General features: G+C 42.3%; 1 protein-coding gene across 2 annotated transcripts in view; it reads left to right on the plus strand.

Moving 5' to 3' along the window:
* Positions 1–12,430, plus strand: part of LOC123993192 (AF4/FMR2 family member 2-like) — a 185,552-nt gene that overhangs the window by 82,951 nt on the left and 90,171 nt on the right. For both annotated transcript variants that reach the window (XM_046295072.1, XM_046295073.1), the window contains one exon: positions 994–1,038. In XM_046295072.1, coding sequence (XP_046151028.1) covers positions 994–1,038 — 45 coding nt within the window. The remainder of the gene's footprint in view (positions 1–993; positions 1,039–12,430) is intronic.

Genomic DNA, 12,430 nt, shown 5'->3' on the forward strand with positions numbered 1-12,430 from the left:
GAGATCACAGTACGTATTTTAGCCTACACACACACACACGCACACACACACACACACACACACACACACACACACACACACACACACACACACACACACACACACACACACACACACACACACACACACACACACACACACACACACACACACACACACACACACACACACACACACACACACACACTCTACTGGAGATTCACTGCTATGGTCAAATTTGCTATGAACATATCCAGAAAAATCATCACTCTCTCTATTAGTTTGTGATGAGGTATTATGTTATACTTAGATTCCATAATTATCTGTTGAGCTGCAATTAGCATGTTTGCCAAAATTATCTATATACTGTATAGAGCCAGGTGGCATATTGAATTTTAATATTTTATCAGTTCAGCCTGTCTTTGGCAATGACTGCATGGTGACCTCATGGCATTACCATGGCTTGTCATTTGTTCCACTTGTAATACTGACATTATTGCAATTACTGCGAGTACATCAGGCATCTTCGTTCTGTATGCAATGAAAAGATGAGGTATTGTTTTCTCAATTACAAATGAAATACAATCCTGGCCCATTCCAGGCCTCGGATTCATCTGACCCAGTCTGGGGCAGTGCTGGTCTGCTCCAATTCTGCGTTGAGGGGTGAGCTGTTGGCTGGCTGGTACTGTGTGGTTCCCTAAGACCCTTTGTGAGCCATTAAGAGTGATGTCATCCCCTAGCAGTCATCTCTCTGACTGAGAATAGATGGGCCTATTTGTCCTCTCTGTCTGTGAATAATAAATAGCACTCAATATGGATATGTGTTTTATATGTCTGCGGATGAAAATATCAAATATTCTTTTCTTTATTTGATCTGTTGTTCTTTGTTGAGATGGACTTCAGTTCACCCTTTACATCAGAAGCGCTCTCAGAACCTTTTGGCTACTTTGAAACAATCTTTTGTTCTCTTTTCTTCCTCTCCCTAACAAGTATTTTTCTTCTGTGTGTGTGCAGGTCAGCCTGTCCAGTGACTCCAGCTGTGTGGAGGAGATTCTACGGGTAAGTGAGATTCACTTCCTTTCTCTGGCCTCCGTTAATTACACCTGGTTACGCCTCAGCTACTGTTTGCACACAAAGCCACTTTTCCATCCAGAGACTGGGGCTCCCAGGCAGAGAGAAAAGAGAAAAGCCTCTGTGATCTTACTATAATGGGCCCTTGTATTTCAATACAAATCTGATCAAATTCATCAAGGGTGAATGCAGCCAGGCAAATTTAGATCCTAGGTGTGTGAAAGGCGCGTTGACCTTCTTGCACGCAGAGACACAGTCTTTTGTTTAGAAATCAATTCTGTGCTTAATAGCCTGTACAGAATTTGAATGTAACGTGCGCTGGGACCATATGAACTGAAAAAGGAATTGCCTTTTTAGATGCAAACATATAGGCTGCCTTTTCGGTGAACTTTGACCTTTGTAGCAGGTGCTGATTGGCTCCAGAGTGACATACAGGTCACAGAAGGACAGACCAGAGTGAATAGAGATGCTGGGTGGGCTTTAGGGCAGGGGGTGGTTATTAGTGGTGCGCGGGTCAGCTGTATGTCCACCCGCACCCACCAGCGATTGCAATTACCCATCCGCAACCACCCGACTATATGTGATAAAGTTAAAAACTGAGGCCCACACCCAAACTCTAAACCGCTAATATCGAAAATGTGTTGTAGGCTACAGTCAGAGACGCCAGAACAAATTTTCAACAGGGGATGCAGGATTCTTTTTGCCTGATTTTACAAATGTTTCTTCTTGTAATTAGATGCATGGGGCTTCTCTTCTGTCATTATACGTTGCTAAATAACCCCTTGCTCACCAGAATAATGTCATAAATTGACAGAATGAATGCGTCAGTCTTGTTGACATTGGTAAAGTTCTCTCTGTCATCTCTGCTTCTTTCACGGAGAAAATATATTTAGAGGAGAAAATGCAAGAACCTCCAAAAAAACTAGAAATTCAAAATTCCCAAATAACATCAGTTTGACCGGTTGTAAGGAAATTGAAGGTTGGGAAAACGACCCAACATGTTTCTGATAAGATTTCAGTTCGGCTTGTATGCATATTTTATGTGGTTGAAATTCTAACAGATTTTATGATGCTGAGAAAGATAGCACCTCTACAGACGGAATACTGTATAACTGCACATTCACATTCTCTCAAGATGCTGAAAGAAAGAAACCATATTTCTCCACTCTTGTTCCTGAGTCAAAATGTAACATAATTTTACTGCAAGTAATACTTAATCCTGCAGGAGTTAATATTAAGGCTATTTGAGAAGTTATAGACCTACAGTCAGTGTCCAGATTTCAGTTTACATTTAACCCCCTGCCATGCCATAGGCCTGTTTGAAGTCCCCGTCTTGGGACTGTCGAATTTGTATAGTTCCTCACAATCATCACACATAACATAGCCAGCACTGCTATCATCTTTCCCAAACTTTACTTTTCTGGCCCTCCCTCTTCATGCTTTTCTCTTATTGAGTTAAGCTCTGACATTGTCTTTTTTGCCAATGTAAACTTTTTCTACCCAGTCCCCAAAAGCATTTGGCGATTGGCTTGTAGAGTATTTTGCCCGCGTACAGTTAGGCCCTAAAGCTTAGGCTTACACACTAATGCCAGATAAAAATAATGAAAGAAAATCTCATTGGAGCCAATAGCTAGAGTCCCACTAGAATGATACATTTATAAAAAATATTTAATTACCCTTTACCCACCCACCCGTGGATACATCTGTGGGGACTGCAGGTTATGAGTCAACCCGCACTAGCGGTTATGACAGTAAGTCAGGGACGCTCATTGATACCCTTGTATGGCTAAGGGGGATGCAGTGTGTTTGGTACCAGCCCAGCCACTGCATCACCGTGACAACTGACCTCCAGTCATGAACCCCTGCAGCCTCTCCACTGCCTCAGGCAACGGCAGTACAGTAGACATCACGGTAACCAGTGGAGGACTATGCACTTCCACCAACCCGAACGACCAAACGGCTGAGTTATGTGGACCTGTCAAACATGGGAACCCTCTGGGAGGGTGATGATGTCAAATAATAGTTGCCGGGCAACTGGCAGTATGGCCATCAGGTGGAGTGAGTCATGATGGTGGAGCCCAGCGAGGCAAAGCGGAGTTTGTGAGAGAGAGAGAGCCACGCTGCCATGTGGCGTCAATGCCACACTGCTGGCTACAGTAGGGAGGGAGAAAGACATGGAGAGAGTAGTGATTCACAGCCGTGACTCAGGAGTCACTCAGACTCACAGGAGAGGAGCAGAGCAGCCTGGGAGATTCTAATACCACCGCAGCCTTTTCAAATCCTCACACTGTGAACTGCTGCCACTTTAGCAAGCCTCTCTAAGTTCACTCACTCATCACTCACTGGCTGGAACGTCAAAAGACAGGATTTCAGATCAGAATTTTTTTGAAAGATCAGAATGTCTAAGACGTGAAGTGCCTATGAATGACACTCTTCATACTTGGAAAATGAGCTAATGGAACAAATAGAGATACCAAGCTCCAATCCTCTGCTATTGACAAGCACCCAGATCATGTGGACCACTTAAAAATTGCCTGATCTCTTAAGTGCATATCTTAAAGGGATAATGTTCTCTTTGCTCATACCGTCTCTAACCCAGATTTTCTATGTTTATTCTCATGCGTGGCGTCAGGTGAAGCACCAATAGATCAGAAACGGTTGATTCATCCCCCTCAGATACAGATGATTTACATTCCTCAACGAGAGGAACATTTATGTACATTTATGTACACAGGCACACATGTACACAGGCACACATTTTGGTATCCATTTCAGTTATCCAATATTTTGACCTCGAATTGAATAGGATTAGAAAGGCCAATGTCAAGTTTACAAACATAATGTAATTATTACATTGTCATTTATTTTTTATTATAATAATAAAAGTTATGTAATGTACATATCATTCAATATACAGCATTTATTCAATACATTCATGAAGATAGCATTGCATGGTTATTTCCAATAGAAGGGCTCCAGACCTGCTCTTCCATGTACTACACTTGATGTATGAGTTTAAGAAAAATCTACAACAAAAGCCAGAGGAATGGGTGCATTCATTAAAAAGCACATGAGGTGGCCATTGTTGTATCCACACTGTGGATGGCTTATTTAGACAGCATGTCCTGCTAGCATGATGGCAACACACGCACGCACACATGCACGCACGCACGCACACACGCACACACGCACACACACACACACACACACACACACACACACACACACACACACACACACACACACACACACACACACACACACACACACACACACACACACACACACACACACACACACACACACACACACACACACACACACACACACACACACACACACACACACACACACACACACACACACACCAGGCCCAGCATGAATAATGACAGGTACTTCTCCCTGCGTGACACAGTCTGCCACTATGTATCGGCTGCTGCCTGCCTGCTCTCTCTGTCTATTTCTCTTTTTCTAACTCTCTCCCCTCTCTCTCTCACTCGCTCTTTTTCTTCTCTCTCTCTCTCTCTCTCTCTCTCTCTCTCTCTCTCTCTCTCTCTCTCTCTCTCTCTCTCTCTCTCTCTCTCTCTCTCTCTCTCTCTCTCTCTCTCTCTCTCTCTCTCTCTCTCTCTCTCTCTCTCTCTCTCCTCTCTTCTCAGACAGAACATAACAAGGGGGAGTGGAAGCCTGTTCTGGGTGGGCCTCTCAGCCCTATTGCTTTTCAAACCTCTGTTGTGACAGCCTGTGTGACTTTCTGTGACCAATGGCAATGGATCAGATTATTCAATGGCCTGGAGTTTGTACACTAAGCTCTGATATCAACTGAGGATGTCAATATCCCATGATAATTCCCCCCCCCTCAACTGTGGGCACATGTGAGAGATTGCCAAAACAGTATAGTGATTTAACTCTGTGGGGAAGTATATTTTTTTGCAATAGTATTAATGATTTAACAGCCAATCATTTCCCTGAAAGAAATGTGACAGACATTTCAAATATTTAGCACATGAGAATATTATCAAAGACTCCAGGTACACAGATGGTGTATGCTTAGAAAAATGATCCAAACTGATTAGAAAGTGAGCTTTTGGCTCCCTCGCCTATCTGCACTGTGCACGCGGTGTGTGCTTGTGCCTGCGTGATTGTGTGCATCTGTGTGGTATATTATAAATAGCAGGCATGTGTTCTCCTTCATCGTTGCTGATGAACAGGAAAGCTGCAGATTCATCATAACCTGCGGTAACTTTCCACCCTGATAGCACAATGCACGGCCATCTGAAAGGTAATACTTCATATATAACATTATCGCCGAGGTGGCAGGATCATATTCCTAGCACCTCATCTGTCTACCTCCACCCTCCGACTCCCCTGCTCTCCACCCGCTCTCCTCTCGGCAGCCCGGGAGGTGCCCCGGCTGATGTCACTCTCTCCATAAAGAGAGAGGAGGAGGAGGAGGAGGAGGCCAAGCCAACGTTTAGAAGGAAATTAACGCTATAAACCAGAGGCCTTATAAACAACAGACCTCAATAAATTACCTGATCCACAAACTTGGCTCTCTACACACGCAGACTTTAATTTCCCCATCTTATTGAGATGTAGTTTAAAACATGTCATGAACTCAACAGGGTCACTGTGTTACTCTGGGGAATTTGGGACGGAGTGATAGAGGGATAGAGAGATGAGTGATATAAATGAAAAGGATTAGATAGAGAGATGTTGTGCATATGCATCTTTATCTCTGTGGCTGACAGTTCAACAGTAGATCATACGCCTGTGTGATGGGTCTGTCTGAGTGCATTAATAGGAGAAGTTGATCTGTTAAACCACATGACATGAGCGACAAGTGCATACTGTACTGTGGGCTACACCACAGACTGAATAACACCACAGGACAATGACAGTAACTCAGACTCAGATTGGGATTGGACATACAGTGGCAAGAGAAAGTATGCAAACCTTTTGGAAATACCTGGATTTCTGCATAAATTGGTCATACAATTTGATCTGATCTTCATCTAGGTCACAACAATAGACAAACACTGTCTGCTTGAACTGATAACACACAAACAATTATAAACATTCACAGTGCAGGGTGGGAAAAGTATGTGAACCCTTGGATTTAATAACTGGTTGACCCTCCTTTGGCAGCAATAACCTTAACCAAACGTGTTCTGTAGTTGCGGATCTGACCTGCACAACGGTCAGGAGGAATTTTGGACCATTCCTCTTTACAAAAATGGTTTAGTTCAGCAATAATCTTGGGATGTCTGGTGTGAACTGTTCTCTTCAAGTCATGCCACAGCATCTCAATCGGGTTTAGGTCAGGACTCTGACTGGGCCACGCCAGAAGGCGTATTTTCTTCTGTTGAAGCTGTTCTGTTGTTGCCATTCTGTTGTTGCTTTACTTTTGTGTTTTGGGTCGTTGTCCTGTTGCATCATCCAACTTCTGTTGAGCTTCAATTGGTAGATAGCCTAACTTTCTCTTGCAAAATGTCTTGATAAACTTGGGAATTCATTTTTCTGTCAATGATAGCAAGCTGTCCAGGCCCTGAGACAGCAAAGCAGCCCCAAACCATGATGCTCCCTCCACCATACTTTATAGTTGGGATAAGGTTTTGATGTTGGTGTGCTGTGTCTTTTTTTCTCCACACATAGTGTTGTGTGTTCCCTCCAAACAACTCCACTGTAGTTTCATCTGTCCACAGAATATTTTGCCAGTAGCGCTGTGGAACATCCAGGTGCACTTTTGCAAACTTCAGAAGTGCAGCAATGTTTTTTTTGGGACAGCAGTGGCTTCTTCCGTGATGTCCTCCCATGAACACCATTCTTGTTTAATGTTTTACATATCGTAGACTCGTCAACAGAGATGTTACCATGTTCCAGAGATTTCTGTAAATCTTTAGCTGACACTATAGGCTTATTCTTAACCTCATTGAGCATTCTGCACTGTGCTCTTGCAGTCATATTTGTAGGATGGCCAACAGTGCTGAACCTTCTCCATCTGTCTTGCTGTGAACTGATGGACATCAAGGCTTTTAGATATAGTTTTGTAACCCTTTCCAGCTTTATGCAAGTCAACAATTCTTAATTTTAGGTCTTCTGAGATCTCTTTGTTCGGCAGGGCTTCTTGTGAATAGCAAACTCAAATTTTGTTGCCAGTGTTTTTTATCGGGCAAGGAAGCTCTAACCAACATCTCTAATCTCATCTCGTTGATATGACCCCAGGGTAGCTGACTCCTGACTCCAATTAGCTTTAGTCATTAGCCTAGGGATTCACATACTTTTTCCAACCTACAATGTGAATGTTTAAAGGATGTATTCAATATAAACAACAAAAATACAATAATTAGTGTGTTATTAGTTTAAGCACACTATGTTTGTCTATTGTTGTGACTTGGATAAAGATCAGATTCAATTCGATTACCGATTTATGCAGAAATCCAGGTAATTCCAAAAGGGTTCACATACATTTTCTTTGCCACTGTACCTCTAAGACTTAGAGAAAGACAAAAACAATTCATCCCTAGACCAAAGCGTTTTAGAAGATGGTCGGCTGAGAATAGTGTTCCAGTGTGTATTTATTTAAAAACACACAGGTTTTAACCAATGGTCTGTCCTGTCGTCACAGGGGTGCAAGACTAAACAGTTGGTGACCCTTGCTCTGCTGTATTTCGATAGCCCTGTTTGGTTTGGGAGCCATGCTCGAGCTGCTTTTAATACATTTCATTTGCAACTCAAAGCCTCGCGAGTGAACAGCCAGCTCCCCACTGCCCTAACTGCATCTCACACAAATGAATGGATCGTGTGTGTTTCCCAGAAGGCAGTAATATTGGTGTTGTTGGGGGGGGGGGGGGTAAGGATAACTCAGTGACATTTCTAAGTATGTGAGATTGTAATATTATTAGCCGAGAATGTTGTTGTTTACTTCCAGACATGGATAGTGGGTTTGATAACTGCTACTGTGGCAAATGCGTTCAACCACACAGCAAAAACCGATTGCTTATGTTGTCTTGATAGGGATATGTTATCTTCATAGGGATATCCAAGTACATGGTTTTAATTTGATACTCTAGATCATATTTAATTGACACATTGTGCAACTGAAATGTGAGTATCTATATTCGGGATAAAGTTTAGTCTGACCGGTGAAGGCAGAGGTGTTTATTTTCATTTGACCCTCCCAAGTTCAAAACAGACCTAAATCAGATTGTGCAATCATGTTAACTTAAGTGTTTTGTGAGACAGAGTGTATGGATTGTATTTAATAAATAAATTAACTGGTGTGTGTGTGTGTGTGTGTGTGTGTGTGTGTGTGTGTGTGTGTGTGTGTGTGTGTGTGTGTGTGTGTGTGTGTGTGTGTGTGTGTGTGTGTGTGTGTGTGTGTGTGTGTGTGTGTGTGTGTGTGTGTGTGTGTGTGTACAGTATGCATGCAGTGTGTGTGTCGAGCTGTGATCTTGGGCATACTCACTCATATGCTCACTGAAAGACGACACCCTCTGCAAGCTCACAACCTATCTCTCTCTGCTTCTGTCACACACACACAATAGTGTAGTGGAGAGTATACGCAGGTATACCCACTTATTTTTCAGTGGCCATTGCGAATATTCACTTCTTAATCCCCACAATTGGTATCAAAGTAGTGTAGTGGAGTTATACACCATACCAATTAATAAGGCTGATCAGAATGGACTGATCAGATCTAAATGTTAATCTTAAAATGTTGATAGACGATTATTTCTTCACATTTTAGGCACAGCAATGTGCACACGGTGGTAGGCCTACGCACAAATGTTCCGAAATGCAATTTGCGGGGAAACACTGTTCTAAAATGGGTACCGCACATACAGTCGTGGCCAAAAGTTTTGAGAATGACACAAATATTAATTTTCACAAAGTTTGCTGCTTCCGTGTCTTTAGATATTTTTGTCAGATGTTACTATGGAATACTGAAGTATAATTACAAGCATTTCATAAGTGTCAAAGGCTTTTATTGACAATTGCATGAAGTTGCTTAGTTGCATAGGATGCATACAGTGTTGACCCTTCTTTTTCAAGACCTCTGCAATCCGCCCTGGCATACTGTCAATTAACTTCTGGGCCACACTGATGGCAGCCCATTCTTGCATAATCACTGCTTGGAGTTTGTCAGAACTTGTGGGATTTTGTTTGTTCACCCGCCTCTTGAGGATTGACCACAAGTTCTCAGTGGGATTAAGGTCTGGGAGTTTCCTGGCCATGGACCCAAAAAGCGATGTTTTGTTCCACATGCCACTTAGTTATCACTTTGGCAAGGCGCTCCATCATGCTGGAAAAGGTATTGTTCGTCACCAAACTGTTCCTGGATGGTTGGGAGAAGTTGCTCTCGGAGGATGTGTTGGTACCATTCTTTATTCATGGCTGTGTTCTTAGGCAAAATTGTGAGTGAGCTCACTCCCTTGGCTGAGAAGCAACCCCACACATGAATGTTCTCAGGATGCTTTACTGTTGGCATGACACAGGACTGATGGTAGCGCTCACCTTGTCTTCTCCGGACAAGCTTTTTTCTGGATGACCCAAACAATCGGAAAAGGGATTCATCAGAGAAAATGACTTTACCCCAGTCCTCATCAGTCCAATCCCTGTACTTTTTGCAGTATATCAGTCTGTCCCTGATTTACCTGGAGAGAAGTGGCTTCTTTGCTGCCCTTCTTGACACCAGGCCATCCTCCAAAAGTCTTCGCCTCACTGTGCGTGCAGATGCACTCACACCTGCCTGCTGCCATTCCTGAGCAAGCTCTGTACTGGTGGTGCCCCAGTCCTGCAGCTGAATCAACTTTAGTAGACGGTCCTGGCGCTTGCTGGACTTTCTTGGGCGCCCTGAAGCCTTCTTCACAACAATTGAACCACTCTCCTTGAAGTTCTTGATGATCTGATAAATGGTTGATTTAGGTGCAATCTTACTGGCAGCAATATCCTTGCCTGTGAAGCTCTTTTTGTGCAAAGCATTGATGACGGCACATGTTTCCTTGCAGGTAACCATGGCTGACAGAGGAAGAACAATGATTCTAAGCACCACCCTCCTTTTGAAGCTTCCAGTGTGGTATTCGAACTCAATCAGCATGACAGAGTGATCTCCAGCCTTGTCCTCGTCAGCACTCACACCTGTTAATGAGAGAATCACTAACATGATGTCAGTCTGTCCTTTTGTGGCAGGGCTGAAAGGCAGTGGAAATGTTTTTTGGGATTCAGTTAATTTGCATGGCAATGAGGGTCTTTGCAATTAATTGCAATTCATCTGATCACTCTTCATAACATTCCTTGAGTATATGCAAATTGCCATCATACAAACTGAGGCAGCAGACTTTGTGAAAATGTATATTTGTGTCATTCTCAAAACTTTCGGCCATGACTGTACAAGCAGTTTCATGTACGGAGATTGAAATTTCCATTAGAAATGTTGAAATAGGGGAGATCTAAAGATGCAAAAATCATCATAGGTTGCTAATATGACTAAGGTAATGGCTTTGGCTGCGAGGCAATTAAATACATTTTTAAGAAAATCAATAGAACAGAAAAACAGATATGAGGATGTCTTTATAAAATAATTGCTTCCACGTTTCTACAGTGAGATTTTGTCTATAGGCTACTTTGAAGCAAGGTAAGACATGCCTCATAATATGAAGTTAATTGTCCATGTTTCAAACAATTAAGAAACAGGGAAATATAGTGATGCTAATGATAGGCCTGACCATCTTCTGGTAGTAGAAAAGGCTTTCCCAAAAACCTTCTCAAGAAAATATTAACAAGATACAAAGTAGCATACTTTTTTAACACCGCTAGCCAAACAACTGTGCATCTGTATATATATATAGCATCTTACTTTCTCGTGTTCTTCTTATTTCCTACTTTTATTTATTGTGTGTGTTTCAAATAAAACTTTATTTGTCACATGCGCCAAATACAACAGGTACCGTGAATTTTTTTTACATTTATTTTTTATTTCACCTTTATTTAACCAGGTAGGCTAGTTGAGAACAAGTTCTCATTTGCAACTGTGACCTGGCCAAGATAAAGCATAGCAGTGTGAACAGACAACACAGAGTTACACATGGAGTAAACAATTAACAAGTCAATAACACAGTAGAAAAAAGGGGAGTCTATATACATTGTGTGCAAAAGGCATGAGGAGGTAGGCGAATAATTACAATTTTGCAGATTAACACTGGAGTGATAAATGATCAGATGGTCATGTACAGGTAGAGATATTGGTGTGCAAAAGAGCAGAAAAGTAAATAAATAAAAACAGTATGGGGATGAGGTAGGTAAAAATGGGTGGGCTATTTACCGATAGACTATGTACAGCTGCAGCGATCGGTTAGCTGCTCAGATAGCAGATGTTCGAAGTTGGTGAGGGAGATAAAAGTCTCCAACTTCAGCGATTTTTGCAATTCGTTCCAGTCACAGGCAGCAGAGAACTGGAACGAAAGGTGGCCAAATGAGGTGTTGGCTTTAGGGATGATCAGTGAGATACACCTGCTGGAGCGCGTGCTACGGATGGGTGTTGCCATCGTGACCAGTGAACTGAGATAAGGCGGAGCTTTACCTAGCATGGACTTGTAGTTGACCTGGAGCCAGTGGGTCTGGCGACGAATATGTAGCGAGGGCCAGCCGACTAGAGCATACAGGTCGCAGTGGTGGGTGGTATAAGGTGCTTTAGTGACAAAACGGATGGCACTGTGATAAACCGCGTCCAGTTTGCTGAGTAGAGTGTTGGAGGCAATTTTGTAGATGACATCGCCGAAGTCAAGGATCGGTAGGATAGTCAGTTTTACTAGGGTAAGTTTGGCAGCGTGAGTGAGGGAGGCTTTGTTGCGGAATAGAAAGCCGACTCTAGATTTGATTTTCGATTGGAGATGTTTGATATGAGTCTGGAAGGAGAGTTTACAGTCTTGTCATGCTTACTTACAAGCCCGTACCCAGCAATAGAGTTCAAGAAAGAGTTAAGAAAATATATACCAAATAAACTAAAGTAAAAAAATAATTTCAAAAGGTAACAAGGTCAAGGCTATATATTTTTTTGTTTTTATTTCACCTTTATTTAACCAGGTAGGCTAGTTGAGAACAAGTTCTCATTTACAACTGTGACCTGGCCAAGATAAAGCAAAGCAGTGTGACACGAACAACAACACAGATTTACACATGGAATAAACAAACGTACAGCCAATAAGGGATAAGGGAGGTAGACAATAAATAGGCCATCTTGGCGAAATAATTACAATTTAGCAATTAAACACTAGAGTGATAGATGTGCAAAAGACAAATGTGCAAGTAGAGATACTGGGGTGCAAATAAGCAAATAAATATTTTTTTTAAATATATAACAGTATGGGGATGAGTTGGATGG

Source organism: Oncorhynchus gorbuscha, linkage group LG13 (genome assembly GCF_021184085.1).
Source record: "Oncorhynchus gorbuscha isolate QuinsamMale2020 ecotype Even-year linkage group LG13, OgorEven_v1.0, whole genome shotgun sequence".
In the NCBI taxonomy this organism is placed as follows: Eukaryota; Metazoa; Chordata; class Actinopteri; order Salmoniformes; family Salmonidae; genus Oncorhynchus; species Oncorhynchus gorbuscha.